The sequence below is a fragment of the Phocoena phocoena genome, chromosome 6 (genome assembly GCF_963924675.1).
Source record: "Phocoena phocoena chromosome 6, mPhoPho1.1, whole genome shotgun sequence".
Lineage (NCBI taxonomy): Eukaryota > Metazoa > Chordata > Mammalia > Artiodactyla > Phocoenidae > Phocoena > Phocoena phocoena.
The window spans coordinates 15,453,133-15,479,255 of NC_089224.1; the positions used below are offsets into that span (position 1 = coordinate 15,453,133).

Below are 26,123 nucleotides of genomic sequence, written 5' to 3' on the forward strand. Positions count from 1 at the left end.
TCTCTGCCAACACATCACGTGTTTCAACAACGGTGTGCCTATTTGCTTGCTGGCTCCCGTTCTTTGCCCCGCCCCGGTGACTCAACGCCGCCAAGAGTACAGAAGTCAGGACGGTCCACCCTCCCAAGAGTAAAGAGAGAGACAAGAGTGAGCCCCCGCACACCCCACGGGCGGCAGGGACGATCCAGAGCCCCACGAAAGACACTGTTGCTTCCTGATGGCTCTGCAGGCTGTCACGCCGCGGCGGCTGGGACAGCGAGCGCCCCGCGACAGCACGGGTCAGCGGGGACAGAGCCCACCGGCCGCCTCGGGTTCCCGAGCAGGGCACCCCCCCGGTCCCAGGCCTCGGCTCCGGGGGCCCTTGGCTCTCATCTTTGTCGTCCTGGGTGTCCTGCTATCGGTGAGTCCCCGCCGCGGGTCCTGGCTGGGGGGAAGTATCGTCTGGTGGCCGGCAGAAGCGGGGGAGGGAGCGGGGCGGGGGGAGTGGGCAGGCGGACATGGCTGGGTGCCTGCCCGGGTCACCCGCCCAGGACCAACAGTGGGCAGAATCGGGGGAAGGAACAGGGTCACGGCCCGGCAGGACCGACCCGAGCCCAGAGGGAGAAGAGCTCGCGCTCCCCTTCCCGGTCCGTGGCCCGGCTTGCCTTCTGAGCGGTCCCAGCAGTGTATTCCAGGCAATGGAGGGGGCAGTGTCAAGCTGGAAAGTCCCTGGCAAGCTGCCTGGAGCGACAGAGAGATTGGCTGTCTTTTTACTATTTTACACTTATGCTTAAATTCTAAAACATACTCATGGCAAATTGATTAAACAACAGCCCACGAAGAAGGCTGCCTTCCACACGTTTTGTTCTGACCCTTGAGTTTCAGCAGGAAGGAGGTTCCCAGTTCCTTCTGGTCACATTGCCTGCGAGGCTGCCCTTAAATGACCATCAGGCAGCCAGGAACTGGAGCCGCCCCTCCTTCCTTAGAGGTGGGTGATGCAAACAGGAAAACCCATGGTGATGCACATCCTAAAGACACTCCAAGTGGAAAGGCTCCACCCCTGCATGTTCCAGGTTCCTTATACGTTTAAAAAAAAAAAAAACTAAATGTGAAACCAACATTACAGGTGTCATGAAGTTTTAAATACTTTCATTTAACAAATTAATTCAAAATTCAGAGACGCAATAACATATAATCACAAAATGATTACAGAATTAATTTTTAAAAAAATTATACTAGATGAGACCCATGTTTAAGGCTGCTGCATGAATGACTCACTTTGGTACAACAGGTGTTTTTCCAGGTGAATGTGAGAATACCTGTGTAGACAAGGTCAAAATATGATCTTGATGGTTTGGGGAATGTGAGACCTAGGCCTCTGACATCCCAAACTCCCGTTCTCATCCCTTCTCATGGCTTTTTTAAAAATGCATTTACAGTCATGATCACTTCTGTTATATTCTGAGTTAATAACCAATTCCATTAGATGTCTTAGGTCAGTACATGCAGATTTATCCTATTCTTTTTAACAGCATAACATTTTATTGTATAGGTAAAGCAGATGTGGGTGAACCAGTTTATTTCATTCTTGTCTTTCATGAATATCTTTCTAGATTATATCGTTTTTTTTTTTTTTTTGCTAATTCCAACTGTACTGTAGTATGTACCTTTGTATGTGTCATACATGCATGTGTACCGTCTACTGGGTAACTCCTTGGAAGTGAAATTGTTGTGTCAATGGGTTAGGTAATATTATACTTTCGTTATATATAATGGCAAACTGTCCTCAAAAAGAAGGCCGGACCATTTTAACTCACATCAGGAGTCCACAAGTGTGCCTGTTTCCCTGCACCCTTGCCACACTGAACTTTACTTCTCTGCTTGTCTAAAGTAAATATGGGGCACCGCAGTGCTGTGGTTTTGATTCCTCGGTGCCAGTAGAGATTTCCAAGGATCCATGAGATTTCTGAGACTGGGAGTGGGTGGCCAGGAGACCCCAGATTAGGCAGCAGGGGAGGGGAGAGGGGGACAGCGGTCCCAGCTCTGCACTTGAATGGTGTCACCCAGGGCCAGTTACCGCCCCCAGCCCTGCCTGGCATGAGATGAGGCCCATGTCTTTGGGCTCTTGGAAGGATGACATGAGATGAGCTGCAGAGCTGAGCTTGGTCCTCACCCAGGTCCCCGTTCTGCACATGTGATGGGGCCCCATTTCTGTTGTAGGTCTTCTACCCCAGGTTTCTCTCTCTTTCAAAGTGGGAACTGTGAGGTTCAGAGGCTCAGAGGCTCAGTCAGGCCACAGGAGTCTTGGGACTGCAGCTGGAGACTGCAGGCCTGCTCTGCTCCTTCCAGCTCTGGGACCCTGCGTACCCCTGCTTCCTGCTGTAAAATGGGAGGAAGTGAACGTCTGCAGGGCCCTCTGAAGCTGCTGAGAGCTGTGTGGGTGCTATGTGAGGCTGTGTGGGAGGACGAATCCCATCCTCAGGGCTGGTGTCGGTCACGCTGGTGCTGGGAGGGCCACAGGGTACGTGGTCTCCCACCCGCCAGCCCCACAGTGGCTGCCACCTGCATGTATTGGCACTGTGCTGTGGGCTCCCTGGGGTGGGGCAGGAGCTTCTGAATCACAGGGTGGAGTGCTGTGCTGGGGGGGGGGCGGTCATGGAGGAACTTAGAGGGGCCCAACGTCAGGTGGTGTCAGGGATGGCAGTGCAGGGCCTTGGGCCTGGTGAGCCCAAATGCTCTCAACGTAGGATCTGTTTTATTTCTCTCTCATTTTGAATAGTTTCTATTGCTTTCTCTCCAAGTTCACTGATTTTCTACACATCCTAATCTGCTGTTAACCCCATCCAGTATATTTTTTTCCTTTGTGTGTGTGTGTGTATTATCATGCTGTTTGTTTTGTTTGTTTGTTTGTTTTGTTTTTAAGACTTTATTCTTTTAGAGCAGTTTTAGAGTCAAAATAAAATTGAGAGGAAGGTACATAGATTCCCCGTATACCCCCTGTCCCGACACATACATGGTTTCCTCCATTATCAACATACCCACCAGAGTGATACATGTGTTATAACTGGTGAACCGACACTGACACATTCTAATCACCCAAAGTTCATAATTTATATTATGGTTCACTCTTGGCGCTGTAAGTTCTATGAGCTTGGACAAATGTATACTATTGTTACGGTATCATACAGAGCATTTTCACTGCCCTAAAAATCCTCTGTGCTTTGCCTATTCATTCCTCCCTGGCCCCAACTGCTGGAAACCATTGATCTTTTTACTGTCTCCATAGTTTTGCCTTTTCCAGAATGTCATGTCATTGGATTCATACAGTACGTAGCTTTTTCAGATTGGCTTCTTTCACTTAGTGATATGCATTTGAGGTTCCTCCATGTCTTTTCATGGCTTGATAGCTTATTTCTTTTCTGGCCTGAATAACATTCCATTGTCTGGATGTACCACAGTTTATTTATCGATTCACCTACTGAAGGAAATCTTGGTTGGTTCCAAGTTTGGGCAATTGTGAAAAAAGCTGCTATAAACATCTGTGTTCACGTTTTTGTGTGGACATACATTTTCAAGTCATTTGGGTAAATATAAAGGAGCACAATTGCTGGATTATATGGTAAGAGTATGTTTAGTTTTGCAAGAGACCACAAAACTATCTTCAAAGTGGCTCTTCCATTTGCATTTTTACCAGCAGTGATTGAGAGTTCCTGTTGCTCCACCTCTTCATCAGCATTTGGTGTTGTCAGTGTCCAGGTTTTGGCCATTCTTATAGGTGTGTACAGCATCTCATTAGTGTTTTACTTTGTATTTCCGTGATGACATATGATGTGGATCAACTTTTTGTATGCTTATTGGCCATCTGTATATTTTCTTTGGTGAGGTATCTGTTAAGGTCTTTTGTCCATTTTTTAACAGAGTTGTTTGTTTTCTTATTGTTGAGTTTTTTTTTAAGTTCTTTGTATATTTTGGAAAACAGTCCTTTTTATTTTTTTTTAATTTTTTTTTTTTTTTTGCTTAGTACGTGGGCCTCTCACTGTCGTGGTCTCTCCCGTTGCGGAGCACAGGCTCCGGACGCGCAGGCTCAGCGGCCATGGCTCACGGGCCTAGTCGCTCCGTGGCACGTGGGATCTTCCCGGACCGGGGCACGAACCTGTGTCCCCTGCATCGGCAGGTGGACTCTCAACCACTGCGCCACCAGGGAAGCCCCTGGAAAACAGTCCTTTTTAGATGTATCTTTTGCAAATACTTTCTCCCAGTCTGTTACTTGACTTCTCATTCTTTTGATATTGTTTTTTTCAAAGCAGAATTTAACTTTAATGAAATCCAGCTTATCGGTTATTTCTTTCATGGATCATGCCTTTGGTAGTTGTATCTAGAAAGTCATCACCAGGGACTTCCCTGGTGGTCCAGTGGTTAAAAATCTGCCTTCCAGGGGCTTCCCTGGTGGCACAGTGATTGAGAGTCTGCCTGCCGATGCAGGGGACACGGGTTCGTGCCCCGGTCTGGGAGGATCCCACATGCTGTGGAGTGGCTGGGCCCGTGAGCCATGGCCACTAAGCCTGCGTGTCCGGAGACTGTGCTCCGCAACGGGAGAGGCCACAACAGTGAGAGGCCCACGTACCAAAAAGAAAAAAAAAAAAAAAATCACAACCTAAAAGTTGAGAGTTATGTTTTATTCAGTGGGAATTTTTATTTAATTTAATTTATTTATTAGGTTCTGGCCATTCCGCATGGCATGTGGGATCTTAGTTCCCTGACCAGGTATCAAACCCACGCCCCCTGCATTGGAAGCATGGAGTCTTAACCACTGGACCGCCAGGGAAGTCCCTCGGTGGGAATTTTTAGGACTTCAAGCCCAGGAGGCAGCATCTCAAGTAACCCTGAGAGAACTGCTCGGAGGAGGCGAAGGGGAAGCTAGGATATATAGGAGTTTGCAACAAAGGGCAGGTAGTTGGGAACATCAAAAGATTATTGTTAATGAAAGAAAACCCAGATATCCCAAGTTAAGGAATTTAGCACCTTTCTATGTATGGGAAGATGCAAGAGTCAGGTCTCATGGAAAGCATTCCTTTAGTATGCACCTAACCTATCTGGGGCCAGAATCCTGTGTTTTCAAATCCTGAGCTTCCTCAGGCCACAGGTGGCCGCAGGTGAAGCCTGCTAGATGACAGGTATTCTTTCCTTCCTGAGGTCTGTATCTAGATTTGTTTTTTGCATGTGGACATCTAGTTGTTCCAATCCCAATCACTATATCTGTCATTACAGATATGGTTACTTTTTTAAATTTCTAGAAGTTCCATTTGGTTCTTGTTTGTCTTTTATATGTCATCCATCTCTCTCCTGATTGTGTTCATTTTATTCTTTTATGTCCCTGAGTATAAGATTCAAATAGCTGTTTTATAGTCTTTGTGGATTAATTCAATGGTCTCTGTCACTTTCTACAATTTCTATTGATTGAATTTTTCCTACTTATGGTGTTTTCCTGCTTCCTGCTCTGTCACTTTTTATTAAGTGATACAGACTGTGAATTTTGTTTTCTTAGGTATTCATTTTTGTTGTGTTCTTTTAAAGAGGGCTGGATATTGTTCCAGTCATAGTAAAGGAAATTGAATATCAGTCCGATCTTCCAATATTTGCTTTTAAGTTCGATGCCTGGGCTACACTTGCCTTATTTGGGCATTAAATTCATTAACTACAAAGGACATAGTAGTTAACCACTGATATCTAGGCAGCTCCCCTATTATGCAGTCTGTCCACTCTGGTTGATGGCAGCATGAACAGTGCCAGCCACGGGTGAGCCTCGATCCTTGTCAGCCTGCTGGTTTCTAGCGGTCTCTTCTCAGCCTGGGGTGGGTCCCTCCCGTGCGTGCACCCACACACCGGATGGGTCCCTCTGCACGTCTCCAGAGCTCTCTCTGGGCAGCTTTTCTTCTCCAGTTCTCGCCGTGCATTCAGCCTCCTGGAACTCCTCTCATTCCCTTAAGAGGCTACGGGGTCTCTGTCGGGTCCCTTCCTGAGCTTCAGCCTGGAAACTGTCCTTAGGCAGGATGCTGAGGCCAACCCTAGGCTCACCTCCTTTGTGTCCTGGGGAGGGTGCTGTATTTTTATTCTGACATATTTTCTTAATTTATTAAAACACTCAAAATTACAGAAAATTTGCATATATTGTACAAAACACTTTATCCCGACCATCTGAAAACTAGATGCTAACATGATGAATATCATTCCTGAACACTTTGGTGTGTACTCCCTACAAACAGGAACATTCTCCCCCATAGCCACAATACAACCTTCAAATCAGAACATTAACATTGACACATTACCATCTAATTCGCGGACCTCATTCAAATTTCTCCAATTGCTCTTATGTCATTTGTAGCTCAGAGATTGTGACACAAATTGTCACTTTTCTCTGACTCTCTGGTATTTAATAGATCATTGACAGGCTCCATTAGGGACAGCTTGTCAGGCACCTTGAATTTTTTTAAAAAATTGTGGTAAAATATACATCGCATAAAATTCACCATCTTAACCATTTTTCAGTGTATAGTTCACTAGCATTAACTATATTCTCATTGTTGTGCAACCAATCTCTAGAGCTATTATCCTTTTGCAAAACTGAAACTCTCTACTCGTTAAACAACAACATCCAAATTCTCCCCTCTACCCAGACCCCGGCAATGGCCATTCTACTTTCTCCATGAATTTGACTACTCTAGAGATCTCATGTAAACGGAATCATACGGTATTTTTGTGATTGGCTTATTTCACTTAGGATAGTGTCTTCAGGTTCATCCGTGTTGTAGCATGTGCCAGAATTTCCTTCTTTTTTAAGGTGAATAATATTCCATTTTACGTATATACCACATTGTTTATCCATTCATCCACTGATGGACGTTTGGGTTACTTCCATCTTTTGGCTATTGTGAATAATGGTGCTATGAACATGGGTGTACAAATAACCCTTTGAGACCTTGCTTTCAGTTCTTTTGGATATATACCCAGAGATGACATTGCTAGATCATATAGTAATTTTATTTTTAGTTTTTTGAGAAACCCCCAAGTTTTATGGAAACTGTTTTCCATAGGGGCTGCATCATTTTACATTCCCACCAACAGCGCACAAGACTTCCAATTTCTCCACATCTTTGCCAACACTTGTAGTTTATGGGTTTCTGTTTTTCTTTCCTTTTTTAATAGTGGCCATCCTAATGGATGTGCAGTGGTACCTCATTGTGGTTTTGATTTGCATTTCCCTAATGATGCGTGATGTTGAGCATCTTTTCATGTGCTTATTGGCCATTTGTACATCTTCTCTGGAAAAACATCTATTCAAATCTTTTACTTATTTTTTAAAATGGTTGTTTATTATTATTATTGTTGTTGTGTTGTAGGAGTTCTTTATATATTCTGGATATTAACCCCTTATCAGATATATGATTTGCAAACATTTCTCCCATTCTGTGCGTTGCCCTTTCACTCTGTTAATTGTGGGTTTTTTTGAGGCACAGAAGTTTAAAATTTTGATGTTAGCACAATTTATCTATTTTTTTCATGTTACCTGTGCATTTGGTGTCATATCCAAGAAGTCATTTCCAAATTTCAGTTCATGAAGAACTGCCCCTATGTTTTCTCCTAAGTGTTTTATAGCTTTAACTCTTATGTTTCTATCTGTGATCCATTTTGAGTTAATTTTTGTATACGGTGTTAAGTAAGGGTCCAAGTTCATATTTTTGCATATGGATATCCAGTTTTCCCAAGACTGTCCTTTCTCCATTAAATGATTTTGGTACTCCTTGTCAAGTCATTTGACCATATATGCAACAGTCTATTTCTGGGCTATCTGTTCTATTCTATTGGTCTAGAGGTCTGAGGCACCTTTTTAAACCAGAAATTCATCATTTAATCAGTATTTGGTGAACAAAAAATTATTTAACGTTTGATTCTGTATCCTGATATTTTTAAGTTTGCATATTATATAACCCTCATTCGTAAATGTGTGTATGTAAAAGAAAGAGAATATTCACACATATGGTGAAATAGTGGAACTAAATGAGACAAAACATTAATGGATGCTATTTCTAAGATGAGGGGATCATATATAGTTTTTGTATCCTTATAAAAATTTTACCTCCTCATATTTTCTAGAATAAGCACGTTTTCTTCTATAAGAGAAAAGGATAAAGAGGAGTTTTTCAAGGGTATGTTACTTGGCTAGCCCCAAATCATGAAAGTTCAAACATAAATACTGAAGAGTATTTAAGACTTTGGAGCTGGGAGAAAGGTGTAAGTTCTGCTTAGTTTTGGAGGTGAGGTGAAAGGATTGTGGAATGGATTCTGGGAGGGGTGAGAGTCTGGAAGCCACTCATGCCTGTCCCTGTTTTGTCCCTATAGGTCACAGCTGCCTCAACCATGCCCACAGGGAAGGATGGAGTTCACCAGCAATTAGCTGCCCCACAGGGATGGCGGCGCAGCTTCTGGGAGTTGTGTCCACCAGGTAAATTCTACAACTGATCTCCAACCCTTACCTGACCCTTGTTTGCCTTATCTTCATGTCCTTCTGGGCTTCTGATTCCTGCAGTTCCTGGTTCTTATTCCACAGGCATTTACTGGAAGTCTTCTGTGTGCCAGGTGCTGTGCTAGTGGAGGACATGAGGCCCCCGCCCTCCTGGAACACTCCTCCTAGGATGATACCCAGACAGATGGACAAACGTGACAGTCAGAGAGATGAGCTAGGAACCGTGAGGATAATTGAATGATGGGTGGGACAGACATGGTGTTGGTAAGGCCTCCTGGGGTTGGTGACTTTGGTGCAGAGAGCCAGGTAGAGTGCTCCTGAGGGGGCCCCCAGGAACTGTCACCCCAAGGGGCAGGGCTGGGCTTGTTTTAGCAAAGCTAGGGGGCAGCTCGGGTGAGTGGAGGGTGGAGAGGTCAACAGGACAGGTGGGAGGAGATCACACGGGGTCCTGGACACCGTGGAGGGAGCATGGGTTTTATTTTGTTAGTGAGGGACAACTCCAAAAAGTTTTAAGCAAAAGACTGAAGGAATCAGCTTTGTTTTAGGCAGAGCACCAATGGAATAAGAGCACACTCTTGGATTGAAAGGGGGCAAGACCAGAAACAGGTGGAGAGCCTTCCAGGGCATGTCTGTGAAGTGCACCCCTGGTTCTTCTACCTGGTGTGATGTCTGTTCCATGTGGTTCTATGAGCCACAGGAAAACAGCAGAAACCACGCCTGGCAGGGTGGTTGACTGGGGTTTTTGCTTTGCACGTGTTTCCTTTACCCCAGGAAGGAAAGTGAGTTAGAAATTGATTTTCTGCACAAGGGCTTCCAGAGCTGGCAAGAGTAGCACTGAGGGGTGCTTAAAAACCCTTTAAGACTGTGCATTTCCATGAGCATCATAAGAAAGACTCTTGTGCCTTTCCATTTGATGTTCAGTGTGGGCTTGTCAAAGTGTCAGGATGTGGACAGGGAAGAGCTTAGCCCCAAACAAACACACAAACGAAACTGTAAATGCACAAGGCTTCCAGCACCTGTTGCTGTGGTCCAGGGTCAAGATGGGTGGGCTTTAATATGGTGGTGAACAGAGCAGATTAGGAAGGATAAGGGATATACTGAGATAATTCTCTTCATAAAATTGTAAGAGAAATTTCTCATATATATTTGCAGTAGTTTTGCTATTTTCTATTTTATAATTAAGTTATTGATTCACCCAGATTTTATTTTCTTATAAGAAGAGAGTAAGAAAGACATTTCATTGTTTTCCAGTAGTCTTCTTAGTTGCCCCAGCACCATTATTAAATAATCACATTTTAATCATTGATATAAATTGTCATCATGATAATACATTATTAAGTTTTCTGTAAGGTAGGGTTTTTAGAGTATATTCTTTTTTTTTTTTTTTTTTTTTGCGGTACGTGGGCCTCTCACTGCTGTGGCCTCTCCCGTTGTGGAGCACAGGCTCCGGATGCGCAGGCTCAGCGGCCATGGCTCACGGGCCCAGTCACTCCGCGGCATGTGGGATCTTCCTGGACCGGGGCATGAACCCGTGTCCCCTGCATCGGCAGGCAATATTGATAAAAATATTGATAAAAATAAATCAGGGAACTCACGGACAACATGTAGAAGAATTATGGTTTTGGTTTTTCTTTCCCCAGTCTGACCATCTCTACCTTTTAATTGGAGAGTTTAACTTATTTACATTTAACACTATTACTGATAAGGTAAAACTTACTTCTGGTCTTAGGTATTTAATTTCTTTATGTCTTATGTATTTTGTTCCTTAATTTCTCCATTACTGCCTTTTTAAAAATTTGGTTGATTTTTTTAGTACTATTTAAATTCCCTTTTTTCCTTTTCTGTGTATTTTTTAGTCATTTTCTTAGTGGTTACCATGGAGATTACAATTACCATCTTTTTTTTTTTTAAACATCTTTATTGGGGTATAATTGCTTTACAATGGTATGTTAGTTTCTGCTTTATAACAAAGTGAATCAGTTATACATATACATATGTACAATTACCATCTTAAACTGATAAAAATCTAGTTTTTATAATTCTGACAACATTTCAATGGAATCCAAATACTGTGCTCCTATACATCTCCATCTCTCCCCTTATATATTGTCGTCAGAGATCACATCTTTGTACATTGTGCGCCCATTAACAGGGATCTTCTGGAGATGTGTATGGGTGTCAAGTTGACAAGGGGTGGGCTTGTGATGGTTAATTTGATGTGTCAACTTATTTAGGTCACGGTACCCAGATAATTGGTCAAATACTTTCTAATGTTTCTGTGAAGGTAGCTTTTTTTTTTTTTTTACATCTTTATTGGAGTATAATTGGTTTAAAATGGTGTGCTAGTTTCTGCTTTATAACAAAGTGAATCAGTTATACATATACATATGTTCCCATATCTCTTCCCTCTAGATATGATAACATTTAAATCAGTAGACTTTGAGTGAAACGTATTACCCTACTTAATGTGTGTGAGCTTCATCCAATCTGTTGAAAGTCTTAATAGAAAAAGATTCACCTTTCTGGAGAAAGAGGGAATTCTGCCAGTAGACTGCCTTCAGAATCAAACTGCAACTCTTCCCTGTCTGCCTACTCTGTGTGAACCAGTTCCTTAAAATATCTTTTTCTTTCTATACACACACGAGCACACACACACACACACACACACACACACACACACACTCCGTTTCTCTCTATTGGTTCTATTTCTCTGGAAAACAAATAGAAAAATTTTTAAGATTTAAAATCTTTTTGACCATACTCAATCTTCAGATAAAGACAATAACAAGGTCATAGTTCTAACATGATCCAACACTGCTGCATACATCTGAAAACACACCTATATTTTCTTTAGAAGAGGATGCAATGTCCTTGGGTGACTTTTACTCTTCTCCATGTTATCTCATAACTTAAATACTATGATGTAAGTTAACAATACTTAAATACTAATGATATAAAGTCAATATATCTTATATGATAAGGGGATAAGAGAGGAAAGAAAGCAAAGATATTTGCTTAACATATATAAATACAAAAGCACAAGCATAACATAGTAAAGAAGACATTTATAACAATTACAACCCTTGTTTCCATAACTGGTCATGCAGTCATAGCTGGTATTTAAACCATCTTCTACTACCCGTTCCATTTTCCCTGCCCTCAGCAAGCATCTTAGCTGATCATATGCATATATGCTGTGCATATGAGAGTGAGACAAGCCTTCATTCCTGAGGGGTCTAAGCCATTAGTCCTGCCTGAATCGAATTGTTATAGATTTCCATTGACTTTAATCACAATGCACGGTAATTCTAAGAAATACTCTAAGGGATCTTTTGGATTCTAGACACGATCTTCCTTACCTTCATTGTGTAGTAGTAGTTCAATTTCCCCTTGGCAGTCAGGGTCAGTATAGTAACTTCTTTGCCTGCTAATTCAGAGACATGAAGAGCCCTACGTGGCTGGGTGGCATTCTTAACTGCCAGTTCGACTGAATCATCGTTGTGTCTTCTGGTGGAAGCATTCCTCCCTTTAGAACTAAACCTCTAGGCCAGCAGAGCATAAAGTCACGGGAACAAGAAGCAAAATTTTGGCTACTGTATAGTTAGCGGTAATAGTGAGTAGTAACACTCCCATTTCCACTCCTTGGTTCCTGGATCCATGAATGCTGGCCATGGAAGAAAATATTACACACTGGATGCTGATTCAGAGCATATATGGCCTTATGGAAAACCTTGTCCCAATCTTACAAGGTATTGCCATCTAGCTGGCATTGTAACTGAGTCTTCGAAAGGTCATTCCACCATTCTATCAAGCCAGATGATTCAAGATGGTGGAGAGCATAAGACCAGGGAATTCCTTGAGAATGGGCTCATTGCTGCACTTGACTTACCGTCACGTGAGTTCCGTGGTCAGATCGATGGTGTGAGGCATACCACCGTGGTGGATAGGTATTCTGTAAGTCCATGGATGGTACTTTTGGAAGAAGCATTGCATGTAGGAAAGGTAAATTCGTCTTCAGAGTGTCTGTTCCAGTAAGAACAAAATGATGCCCCTTTTCATGATGGAAGTGGTCCAGTGTAATCAACCTGCACAGCATTCTCTTGTTCTGGGCACCACTCAAAATTAGCAGCTTTTTGGGTCACTCAGTAATAGGCTGGAATAACACATCAAAATGAGGAATATGTTGCCTCTAAAACTGAAAGAGGCCCATTAAATGTTGTACCTCTTTCTCGGTTGTAGGGGGAGCCAGAGGGAACAGCTTATCCTTTACCTTAGAAAGGATATCTCAACATGCCCCACACCACTGGACCCCTAGACATTTCAATGAGGCAGAAGGCCCCTGAATTTTTGTTGGATTTCTTTCCCACTCTTTAATATACAAACATCTTACCAGAGTACCTACTACTCCTTGCTCACTAGATCCAATCAGCATAACATTACCAATGTAATGAACCAGTGTGATGTTGTGTATAAGGACATCAAGGACATCAAGACCTTGTGAACTATATTATGACATAGGACTGGAGGGCTGATGTACCTCTGAGGCAGGACAGTGTAGGTATATTGCTCGACTTGCTGGTCTTTACTAACAAATATGAAGAAAAAAGCATTTGTCAGATCAATGGCTGCATACCAGGTACCAGAGGATGTGTTAATTTGCTTTTGCAATGAAACCACATCTGGTGCTGCAGTTGCAATGGTTAAGCTTACAATAATCCACTGTCATTCTCCAAGATCCATCTGTCTTCTGCACGGGCCAGATAGACAAAATGATTGGGGATGCACCCTTCAAGTCCTGGATGGCGGCACTGATTTCTGCAGTCTCTCCAGAAATGCAGTATTGCTTTTGGTTTACTGTTTTTCTAGGTAGAGGCAGTTCTAGTGGCTTGCGCTTGGTCTTTCCCACCTAATAGCCCTCATTCTACATCTCAGGAAACATTAATATGGGGATTCTGCCAGTTGCTGAGTATGTCTCTTCCAATTATGCATTTCAGAACTGGAGAAATCATGGCATGATGTATTTGGGGGCCCACTGGACCCACTGTGAGATGGACCTGAACTAAAACTCCATTGCTCACCAGACCTTCATAAGCCCCTATTCTGACATGTGGACCATAGTGATGTTTTGGGTCTTCTGGAATTGGTGTCAGTTCAGAGCCAATGTCCAGTGATCTCTGAAAGGTCTGATTATTTCCTTTTCCCCAAAGCACAGTCAGTCTGGTAAAAAGGCTGTAGGTCCCTTTGGGGAAAGCTCAGAGAAAGATTAACAATATAAACTTTTGGCAGTATACCAGGGTTTTTCCTCAAGGGTACCCAGATTCTCCTTCATTTGAAGAGTTCTAGGTCTGTAAACAGGATGGGAATTGATTGAGGGGACATGACTCTGTTTTTATGATTCAAGTTAGACTTTTGAGCACTTGACCTAGAATTTTTCTACTTATACATATCATGTACAAATTTAGTAGACTTTTCTACATATTTCAGTTCTAGGAATGCCATGATCAACCCACCAATGTCATAGGTTTCTGCGAGTAAGACTATTCTGAGCACTACTTTGACTCTGCTGTCCATTTAATAACCACACCCAGTTTACGTTTGGCCATTGAGTGCCACCACTTGGCCCCTGCCACCCTGGGATCCAATTACCCTCATTACATTTAGATTTCCCAGTTCAGTAGCACAGTTCCCACAGTACTTTCTGGTCTACAGAGAAGAGCAGTCACAGAGCTCTTCAAGGATGCTAGGGATCCTTCACAAATTTATTTCCCAGAGTACTAGTGAAAGATGTGTCCTCTGGAACATCCCAGAGTGTGTGAGCAGGTCTTAAATGTCAAACCCACTCTAACATTCCCATCTCTTTGAGTCTTTCCCTTCCTCTGTAGTATACCAAGGCAGGTCTGGCATTTCAACTTCATTTACCGTGAGCTACTTTTTAGTCAATGTTTCAGCCAGCCAACAAACTGAAGAAATAAACAATTAGAGCCCTTTGTAACTCCCAAATTGCAACTTTAGTTGACCCATATCAATAAATGTGGCCTAATCCAACTTTATGTTCTTTCTACCATTATTTCACAACCTTAATATCCATCCCACACATATTCCCGAGATTCTGTTTAAATTGGAAAAATCAAGCAGCTCTTTTGGCATGTACTGAACAATTTGTATTATGATTCAGCCACTAGATACTGGGTTTGGTTTTCAGCACATTCACCTCTGCAGCTACAGGAAATAAGTGTCTCTTTCAGGGCAGACACAGAAGCTCTCATGCTTAAGCTGGGAATTAAAATCCTTGAGCTTATTGTTTTCTACCCCCATTGTGTCCAGCAAAATTAAAAGCAGGCAGCCAATCTCACTTTGTTCATTAGTCTTATAAAATGTTCAAAGGAATCAGCAACAAAAACAAAAAAAAGACAAATGGAACTACATAAAACTCTGTGCATCATAGGAAACAAGAGTGAAAAGACAGCCTACTGAATGGGAGAAAATATTTGCAAGTTGTATATCTGATAAGGGGTTAATATCCAGGGTATATAAGGAAATTTTACCACTCAACAACACAACAAAGATAACCTAATTTAAAAATGGGCAAAGTTCTTGGATAGACAATTCTCCAAAGAAGGCAAAAAAAAAATGGTTAATGAACATATGAAAAGATGCTCGACTTCACTAATCATAAGAGAAATGCAAATCAAAACCACAATGAGATATCACTTTACATCCATTAGGATGGCCACTATCAAAAGAACAGAAAATGACAAGTGTTGGTGAGGATGTGGAAGGACTGGAGTCCTTGTGCACTATTGGTAGGAATATAAAATGATGCAGTCATTATGGAAAACAGTATGAAGACTCCTAAAGAAAGACTGAAATAGAATCACCATATGATCTACCAATTCCACTTCTGGGATTATAACCGAAAGAATTGAAAGCAGGATCTCAAACAGATATTTGCATACTCCTTCATATATGAGCTGCATTATTCACAATAGCCAAGAGGTGAGAGCAACCCAAATGTTCACCAACAGTTGAATGGATAAAGAAAATGTGTTATATACACACAATCGAATATTATGCAGCCTTGGAAAGGAGGGAAATCCTGTCACATGCTACAACAAGTAGCCAGTCACAAAAGGACAAATACTGTACGGTTACACTCATAGAAAGTATTTAAAGTACTCAAAATCATAGAAACAGAAAGTAGGAAGATGATTGCCAAGGGCTGGGGAGAGTGGGGCAGGGAATTAGTCCTAACAGATACAGAGTTTCTATTTTGTAAGATGGAAGTTCTAGAGATCTGTTGTACAACATACACTGTGAATATACTTAACACTACTGAAATGTACACTTAAAAATGGTGAAAATGGAGCTTCCCTGGTGGCACAGTGGTTGGGAGTCCGCCTGCTGATGCAGGGGACACGGGTTCGTACCCCGGTCCAGGAAGATCCCACATGCTGCGGAGCGGCTAGGCCAGTGAGCCATGGCCGCTGAGCCTGTGCGTCCAGAGTCTGTGCTCTGCAATGGGAGAGGCCACAACAGTGAGAGGCCCGCGTACAGAATAAAAAAAAAAAAAAAAAAAAAAGGTGAAGATGGTAAATTGAAAGCTGTATATTTTTACCACAATTTTTAAAAGAAGTTCCAAAAGTTATTAAAATAGTAAAATAAAATATACCTTTAAAATATAAAGATATAAAAGGTATTATAAATATAAATGGTCAACTAGAACTTGTCTCTTTTATTTTTCACTTTTAACATTTTATTAGAGTTTATAATAAAAAAAATTTTCCAAGTTACCATCTTCATAGCTGGATCACAGAAGGGAAGTGTGAAACTAAACTATGAAAATGCAAGTGTAGTAAAGCTATTCCATGTCTATTGATATTTTTAATACCTTTTTTTACTTATAAAGGTAGTACACATAAGAGAAGGTCTAAAGGGGATTCCCTGGTGGCACAGTGGTTGAGAGTCCACCTGACGATGCAGGGGACATAGGTTTGCGCCCCGGTCCAGGAAGATCCCACATACGGCAGAGTGGCTGGGCCCGTGAGCAATGGCCGCTGAACCTGCGCATCCGGAGCCTGTGCTCTGCAACCGGAGAGACTACGACAGTGAGAGGCCCGTGTACCACAAAAAAAAAAAAAGAGAGAAGGTCTAAAAAGGATATTCATCAAAAACTCTTTATAGTGTTAACCTCTAAGACTTTGTAAAGGGGAGAAATTGCACTTTTACTTCTGAATTTTTATTTTTTTTTTACAGTAGGTTCTTGTTGGTTATCTATTTTAAACATAGCAGTGTGTACATGTCAATCCCAAATTCCCAGTCTATCCCTCCCCGCTGCACCCTTCCCTGCAGTAACCATAAGTTCATTTTCTAAGTCTGTGAGTCTGTTTCTGTTTTGTAAATAAGTTCATTTGTATTGCTTTTTTTTTAAAGATTCTGCATATAAGTAATATAATGTGATATTTGTCTTTCTCTGTCTGACTTACTTCACTTAGTAAGATAATCTCCAGGTCCATCCACGTTGCTGCAGATGTCACTATTTTGTTCCTTTTCATGGCTGGGTAATACTCCATTGTATATATGTACCACATCTTCTTTACCCATTCATGTGTTGATGGACATTTAGGTTGCTTTCGTGTCTTGGCTATTGTAAACAGTGCTGCAGTGAACATTAGAGTGAATGTACCCTTTCGAACAATGTTTTTCTCCAGATATATGCCCAGGAGTGGGATTGCTGAATCATACAGTAGCTCTATTTTTATTTTTTTTAAACCTCCATACTGTTCTCCATAGTGTCTGTACCAATTTACATTCCCACCAACAGTACAGAAGGATTCCTTTTTCTCCACACCCTCTCCAGCATTTATTGTTTGTAGATTTTTAAATGATAGCCATTCTTACTGGTGTGAGGTGATATCTCATTGTTTTGATTTGCATGCCTCTAATAATTAGCAATGTTGAGCATCTTTTCATGTGCCTATAAGAGACCTTGTCTCTTATTTGATTAGAAGATCCAGTGGTGATATTTTGCATATCCTCTATTGTAACATCAATCCATGGACTATCCGTGCACTCTTTCTTCTTAATTTATTTTTTATTGAAGTACAGTTGAATTATAATGTGTTAATTACAGCTGTATGGCAAGTGACTCTGTTATACATATATATATACTTTCTTTTTCATATTGTTTTCCATTATGGTTTATCACCGGATATTGAATATACCTCCCTGTGCCATACAATAGGACCTTATTGTTTATCCATTCTATATATACCAGTTTGTATCTGCTATTCCCAAACTCCCAATCCAACCCTCTCCCACTCCCCTCCCCCTTGGCCATGCACTCTTTATTATAGGAAATAAAGGCATCAGTGTGTTTAAGTCTAATCAGATTAGAGAACCAATTCTAACCCATCATCCTTAAGATTCTGTTCTGCTAGAATCTCTCAAAGTACCAAAAATTTGTTTTAGTAAGAATTATCCAGAGAAAAAGATCCAATAGAGATTGTATGTATAGACAGAGATTTATTTTCAAGAATTGCTCATGCAGTTGTGGAAGCTGGCAAGTCCAAAATCCAGAAATCGGCTAGCAGTCTGCTGGATATAGAACTTCATGGTTGACAAGTTGTTTCTTGTTTTTTTCCCTTTAGCACTTTATATTTTTCCCTCCACTGCCTTCTGGCCTCCATCATTTCTAATGAGAAATCAGCTAATAACCTTATTGAGAATCCGTTGTATGTGATGAATCATGTCTTACGTGCTGGGTTTGTGTTTTTTTTACTTTTTTCGATACTACTTCCCCAGGTTGGGAGTGGGTAATTTGCATGCCTGCTGCTTTCCTTGGCTCCCTCTCTGGATTCAAACCCTGATTCCCCATCACCCATGGTCACCACTGTCCAGGCAGCTACTACCATCAAAAGTTGATAGGGCAGACATTTGAATGGGTCATGGCCCCCATGGGGCCTGCAATGGGCCGAGGTTACCTAGAGTCACCAAAGCTGGCAGCACTGCCCTCACTGAGGCTAGTGGGGAGGCTGACCTGGTTGCTTTTGAGCTGATAAATGCATGCACCACCCCCAAGGGGGTCAGCACTCATTGGTATGTATTAGTTTTTGAATTACCACAGTTATCCAAGTAGGAGAGGAGTGAGAGACCAAAGGAAAAATATATATATTTATATATATTATATCAAAAAATATATCCTAGTTTGATATAGTCCCGTTTATGCTTTTGTTTCCCTTGCCTGAGGAGATGTATCCAAAAAAATATTGCTAAGACTGATGTCAAAGAGTGAACCCCTGAAGTTTTCTTCTGAAGGTTTTATGGTTTCAGGTGTTACATTAATGTCTTTAAACCATTTTGAATTTAAATTTTTAGATGGTGTGAGAAGGTAATCCAGTTTATATGTAGCCTTACAGTTTTCCCAACACCATTTATTGAAGAGGCGTGTTTGTTCCCATTGTATATTCTTGCCTCTTTTGTCATAGATTAATTGTCTATATAAGTGTGGGTTTATTTCTGGACTCTCTATTCTATTTCACTAATCTATGTGTTTTTGTGCCAGTACCATACTGTTTTGATGGCTGTAGCTCTGTAGTGTATTTTGAAGTCAGGGAGTGTGATACCTCCAGCTTTGTTCTTTATCAAAATTGTTTTGGCTATTTGGGGACTTTTGTGTTTTATTAAAATTTTTAGAATTATTTTTTCTATTTCTGTGAAAAATGTCATTGGTGTTTTGATAGGAATTGCATTGAATCTGTAGATTTCCTCAGGTAGTGTTGTCATTTTAACAATATTAATTCTTCCAACACACGACCATAGTATATCTTTCCATCTTTTTGTGTTGTCTTCAGTTTCTTTCATCAATGTCTTATAGTTTTCCAAGTACATTTCATTTACCTCCTTACTGAGATTTATTCCTAGTTATTTTATTCTTTTTGATGCAATAGTAAATGAGATTGTTTTCGTAATTTCTATTTCTGATAGTTCATTGGTAGTGCATAAAAACAGAACAGATTTCTCTATAGTAATTGTGTATCCTGAAACTTTACAGAATTCATTGATGAGCTCTAGCAGTTTTTTGGTGATGTCTTCAGAATTTTCTATGTATAATATCATGTCATCGGCAAACAGTGACAGTTTTGCTTCTTCTCTTCCAATTTGGATGCCTTTTATTTCTTTTTCTTGTCTGATTGCTATGGCTAGAACTTCCAGTAGTACGTTGAATAAAAGGGACAAGAGTGGGCATCCTTTTCTTGTTCCTGATCTTAGAGGAAATGCTTTCAGCTTTTCACCATGGAGTATGATGGTAGTTGTGGGCTTGTCATATATGGCCTTTATAATATTGAGGTGTGTACCCTCTATATCCACTTTGTTGAGAGTTTTTATCATATATGGAGGTTGAATTTTGTCAAAAGCTTTTTCTGAATCTATTGAGATGGTTTTTATTCTTCAGTTTGTTAATGTGGTGTATTACATCGTGTATTGAACCATCTTTGCAACCTTGGGATAAATCTCAATTGATCATGGTGTATGATCCTTTGAATGTATTGTTGGATTCAGTTTACTTATATTTTACCGAGGACTTTTGCATCTATGTTCATCAGTGATATTGGACTGTAATTTTTCCCATATATTTGTCTGTTTTTTGTATCAGGGTAATGCTGGCCTCATAGTACGAGTTCAGAAGTATTTCTTCCTCTGCAATTTTTTGGAATAGTTTGAGAAGGATGAATGTCAACTCTTCTGTAAATGTTTGGTAGAATTCCCCTGTGAAGCTATCTGGTCCTGGACTTTTGTTTGTTGGAATTTTTAAATTATTGATTTAATTTCATTATGGGTAATTGGTCTCTTCAAAATTTCTATTTCTGCCTGATTCAGTCTTGAGAGATTGGACATTTCTAGGGTTTTTTCTTTTTTTTTAGGTTTTTCTATTTTATTGCTCTATAACTATTTGTTGTAATCTCTTGTAATCTTTTGTATTTCTGTGGTGTCAGTTGTACCTTTTCCTTTTTCATTCCTGATTTTATAGATTTGGGCCCTTTCTCTTTTTTTCTTAATGCGTTTGGCTAAAGGTTTATCAATTTTGTTTATCTTTTCAAATAACCAGCTCTTAGTTTCACTGATTTTTTCTATTGTTTTTAAAATCTCTATTACATTTATTTCTGATCTGATCTTCATGATTTCTTTCCTTCTACTAACTTTGGGTTTTGTTTGTTCTTTTTCTAGCCCCTTTAGGTGTAAGGTTAGGTTGTTTATTTGAGATTTTTCTTGTTTCCTGAGGTGAGGTTGAATTGCTATAAACTTCCCTCTTAGACTGCTTTTGCTGCATCCCATACATTTTGGGTCATTGTGTTTTCATTGTCACTTGTCTCCAGGCATTTTTAAATTTCCTCTTTGATTTCTTCAGTGACCCATTGCTTGCTTTGTATTGTATTATTTATCCTCAACTTGTTTATGTTTTTTGCAGTTTTTTTTTTCTTGTAGTTGATTTCTGGTCTCATAGCGTTGTGATAGGAAAGGGTGATTGATAAAATGTCAATTTTTGTAAATTTACCAAGAATTCTTTTGTGGCCTAGCATGTGATCTATCCTGGAGAATGTTCCATGTGCACTTGAAAAGAATGTGTATTCTGTTGCTTTTGGATGGAATGTTCTATATATATATCTATTAGATGGGATCTAATGTATCATTTAAGGTCAGTGTTTCCTTATTGATTTTCTGTCTGGATGATCTGTCCATTGATGTAAGTGGGGTGTTAAAATCCCTTATTAAATTTGTTACTGCCATTTTCTCCTTTTGTGTCTGTTAATATTTGCCTTATATATTTAGACGCTCCTATGTTGAATGCATATATATTTATAATTGTTATATCATCCTCTTGGATTGATCTTTTGATCATTATATAATGTCCTTCTTTGTCTCTTATAACAGTCTGTGTTTTAAAGCCTATTTTGTCTGATATTAATATTGCTACCCTGGCTTTCTTTTCTTTTCCATTTGCGTGGAATACCTTGTCTCAGCCCCTCACTTTCAGTGTGAATGTCGTTAGTGCTGCAGTGAGTCTCTTGTAAGCAGCAGATTGGAGCATTTAGTCCATTTACATTTAAAGTAATTATCAATAGATATGTATGCACTGACATTTTGTTAATTGTTTTGGGGTTGTTTTGCAGTTTTTTGTTCCTTTGTTCTTCTTTTCCTCTCTTCCCTGTGATTTGATGACTATCTTCAGTGTTTTGTTTGGATTACTTTCCCTTCGTGTGTGTATCTAATACAAATTTTTGAAATATGGTTACCATGAGGCTTATATACAGCAATCTGTGTGTGCGTGTGTGTGTGATTAAGTTGCTGCTCTCTTAAATTTGAACACAGTTTAACAACAGTGCAACTGTATTTTTACTCCCCAACCCCCAATCTTTACTTTTTTTGACATCATATTTTACATCTTTTTGTTTTGTGTATCTCTTAATTACTTATGGTGGATATAGATGATTTTACTTCTTTTGTCTTTTAGCCTTCCTAGTGGTTTTATAAGTAGATTTACAGCCTTTACTGTATATTTGCCTTTACCAATTAGCTTTTTACTTTCAAAATTTTCCTGTTTCTAGTTGTGGTCTTTTCTATTACGCTGAGAGAAGTCCCATTAACATTTCTTGTAAAACTGGTTTGGAGGTGCTGAAGTCATTTAGATTTTGCTTGTCTGTAAAACTTTTGATATCTCCTTCAAATCTGAATGATAGCCTTGCCAAGTAGAGTTTTCTTCATTGTAGTTTTTTCCCTTTTATCACTTTAAATGTATTGTGCCACTCCTTTCTGCCCTACAGAGTTTCTGATGAAGAGTCAGTTGATAGTCTTATGGGAGTTCCCTTGTGTGTAACTTGTTGCTTTTCCCTTGCTGCTTTTAATATTCTCTCTTTATCTTTAATTTTTGCCATTTTAATTTCAGTGTGTCCTTATGTGGTTCTCTTTGCATTTATCCTGTTTAGGACCCTCTGTGCTTCCTGAACCAGGATGTCTGTTTCCTTTCCCAGGTTAGGGAAATTTTCAGCTATTATGACTTCAAATATGTTCTCTGTACCTTTTCCTCTTTCTAGTCTCCTTCTGAGACCTCTATAATGCAAATTTAGTACACTTGATGTTGTCCAAGGTCTCTTAAAATGTCCTGTATTTTTAAATTCTTTTTTCTTTTTTGTGCAACTTGAGTGATTTCTACTACTGTCTTCCAGTTCACTGATCCATTCCTCTGTATCATCTAATCTATTGTTGCTTCCTTCTAATATATTTTTTATTTCAGTTATTATATTCTTCAGCTCTGTTTGGTTCTCCTTTATATTTCCTAACTCTTTGTTAAATCTCACTGTGTCCATTCATTCTTCTCCCAAGTTCTTTTATCATCTTTGTGATCATTACCTTGAACTCTTTATTGGGTAGGTTGCTTATCTCTATTTTCACTTAATTATTCTGGGGTTTTATCTTGGTCCTTCATTTGGAACATATTCCTCAGTCACCTCATTTTACTAACTCACTGTTTTTATTTCTATATATTTGTATGTTGGTTACATTTCCCAGTCTTGGAGAAATGACCTTTTGTAGGAGATGTCCTATGTCCCAGCAGCACACTCCCCTATCATCACTGGAGCTATATGCTCTAGGGGTGCCCCCATGTGTGCTGTGTGGGCCCTTCTGTTGTGGCAGGCTGACTACTATGGGTGGGCTGGTAGGCATGGCTGGCCCTCAGTCCACTTGGCTGCTAGTCCCTGCCTAATGTGGTGTCTGCTCGCCACTGGTGGGCAGGGCTGGGACACAACGTGGCTGGCTGTGGAGCCCCAGGAAGTCCAGGCCTAGTTCTGGCCCACTGGTGGTTGGAGCAAAGTCCCAGGGTGGCTGGTTGTGGGACCAGGGGTCCCAGAGCTAGAGTCACCTGCTGAGAAGTGGGACCAGTTCCTGACATGGCTAGCTACAGGGTCTGGGGTGTCCCAAAGCTGGTGTCAGCCCACTGATGAGTGTGGCTGGATCCCAGAGAGTGTGGCTGAGGGGCCTAAGATGTCTCAGAGTTGATGTCAGCCTGCTGGTGGGCAGGGCTGGGGCCCAGGTGTTCACAGGGCTAGTGCCAGCCCACTGATGGGCAGAGATCATTCCTGGGGCCTTTGGCTGCAGGTTCTCTTTCCTTGATAGATTTAATTCTAGCTACCCTCTTGAAAAACTGATCTGGTGATGTCTGGGTAGTAGCCCTTTTTTTTTCTCATCAGAGATGACACAGTAGTCCTGGATTGCACTCTGAACGGCTGCTGCAGCCTTTGTGTACCAATCTACGTTCAGATCCTGTGCCTCAAAAACTAACAGTGCCTCCTCAAATAAAGAAAATCCCCTTACCATTTCCTGCATCATGAAACTCTTCAGTTCTTCAGTTACTTCTTCTTCGTCTTGTTGCTCCACTCTCTCAATTATTTTCACTTTTCTTTCCATCATTATCGCTTGGCGCTTCTTAGTACCAGATACATCACTGCTGCTTTTACGCTTGCTTCCGGACATCCTGGGCTTGAAATAAAGATACTGTACTACTGTATTCTATACAGTATGTAGAATAAAGTACACAAAAGTACAACCACTTGTAGAGGATGCACGCACGTGACAATGTATGCCAAACACATGAACTAACTTACGTGATTGGACATGCAAAAGCACGTTTGTATCTTTGAAAGTTCGCAACTTGAATGTTCGTATGTAGGGGACTTTCTGTACATCAAAATTTAAAACTGTGCATCAAAGGAAACAATCAATAGAATGTGAGAAGATATTTGTGAATCAAATAACTGCTAAGGGTTTAATACCTAGAATATATAAATCAATCCTACAACTCAAGAACAAAAAGACAAACATCCCAATTTAAAAATGGGCAAAGGACTTAACTAGACATTTCTTCACAGATGATATACAAATGGCCAACAAGCATATGGGAAGATGCTCAACGTCATTAATCATAAGAGAAATGCAAATTAAAACCACAGTGAGTTATCACCGCATACCAATTTGACGGTTACTATTGCAAAACAGAAAATAATCTGTTGGTGAGGAGGTGGAAAATTGCAATCCATGTACACTGTTGTGAGATTGGAAAAATTGTGCATCTGTTGTGGAAAGCAGTATGGTGGCTCCTCAAAATATTAAAAGCTAGAAATACCATATGATCCAGCAATCCTGCTACTGGGTATATATCCAAAAGAATTAAAAACGAGGTCTCAAAGAGATATTAGTACACCCATGTTCATAGCAATATTCATCATAGCCAAGAAGTGGAAGAAGTCCAAGTGTCCATTCATGCATGATAGATAAACTAAATGTTTTATATACATGCAATGGAATATTATTCAGCCTGAAAAAAAGAATGAAATTCCGACACGTTACAACATGGATGAACCTCAAAAACCTGTGCTATGTGAAGTAAGCCAAAAACAATTTTTGTATGATTCGGGACATACATTCCCAGGCAGCAGCAGCTCCTGCAAGGTCTCACCTCAGTGCCTGGAGAATGCCTCTGTATTCCAAGGCACAAAGCCACACTTTCTCTGGATCTTTCTTTGACTCTTTACAAACAGGACGCATTTTTCTTTCCATTGTTTTGGAGGATGGCATGAACTTTAACTGAAGCCTTGTCTGTTATTGTCATATTACTTCTGATCTTGTTTGTGTCTTCCACTGACCTGGACCTCATTGAGGACAGGGATTAAGACTTTCTTCTGTGACTCTCTAGGGACCTGATGGTGCTGTCCAATTTAGTAGTCACTAGGTCCATGTGACTATCGAGCACTTGAAATATGGCCACTCCGAACAGTGAGTGACGTAAGGGAGAAATAATCCCTGTATTCTAAGACATACTTTGAAAAATGAATGTAAAATATTTGACTGTTTTATGTTTATTACATCTTTAAGTGATATTATTTTGAGTATATTGATTAAAATGCATTATTTAAATTAATTTGAGCTCTTTCCTTCTGCTCTTTTAACGTGGCTCCTATAATATTTGAATTTTATATTGACTTGTAATATATTTATGCTGCAATGTTAGTCAAGGGTATATAGTGGATGCAGAATTGATGAACTGGCTGATGCCAGGTAAAATGAATTTCTCCGTTTGGATTCTGTCGATGGCCAAAAGAGGAGTCTCCCAGTCACCACTGCCAGCCCCTGGGAACCCTGTGGGGATTCATTTACCAGATTTTCTCTCCCTTCCCAGGATACCATGTATCAGAAGGTGGAGAAAACTGTATATCCTGTACAAATGGAGTGGACTTCACTAATCACTGGAATATGCTCCCTTCCTGCTTACCATGTACAATCTGTAAATCAGGTACAGAACATGGGGACCCATAACGAGTGCAGGCATGATGAGGTGGGAATTGTATCCAACATGGAATCAGGACATCTGGATTCCAATTCCAGTCCTTCTTTGCCTTCATCATACCCTGTTTTATGATTATGTCTTAGGTCAATACAAAAAATAGAAATTATTTTTATAATGCATGCCACATAGTATGTAAATCTTTTAAATCATCAGATGAAAGTGGTGGGAAAGTAATCTGTCCTTTGATGGGGGAGAGGGATGGGATATGTATAGTTACAGCATAAG

At 40.5% G+C, this 26,123-nt stretch overlaps 1 protein-coding gene across 1 annotated transcript in view; it reads left to right on the forward strand.

Annotated features, from left to right (window-relative positions):
* Positions 1 to 217: 217 nt before the first annotated feature.
* The window catches only part of LOC136124994 (tumor necrosis factor receptor superfamily member 10B-like), a 45,883-nt gene continuing 19,977 nt past the window's right edge, over positions 218 to 26,123 (forward strand). The window contains exons 1-3 of the mRNA XM_065879854.1: positions 218 to 400; positions 8,377 to 8,479; positions 25,731 to 25,844. Of these exons, the coding sequence (XP_065735926.1) occupies positions 218 to 400; positions 8,377 to 8,479; positions 25,731 to 25,844 (400 nt within the window). The remainder of the gene's footprint in view (positions 401 to 8,376; positions 8,480 to 25,730; positions 25,845 to 26,123) is intronic.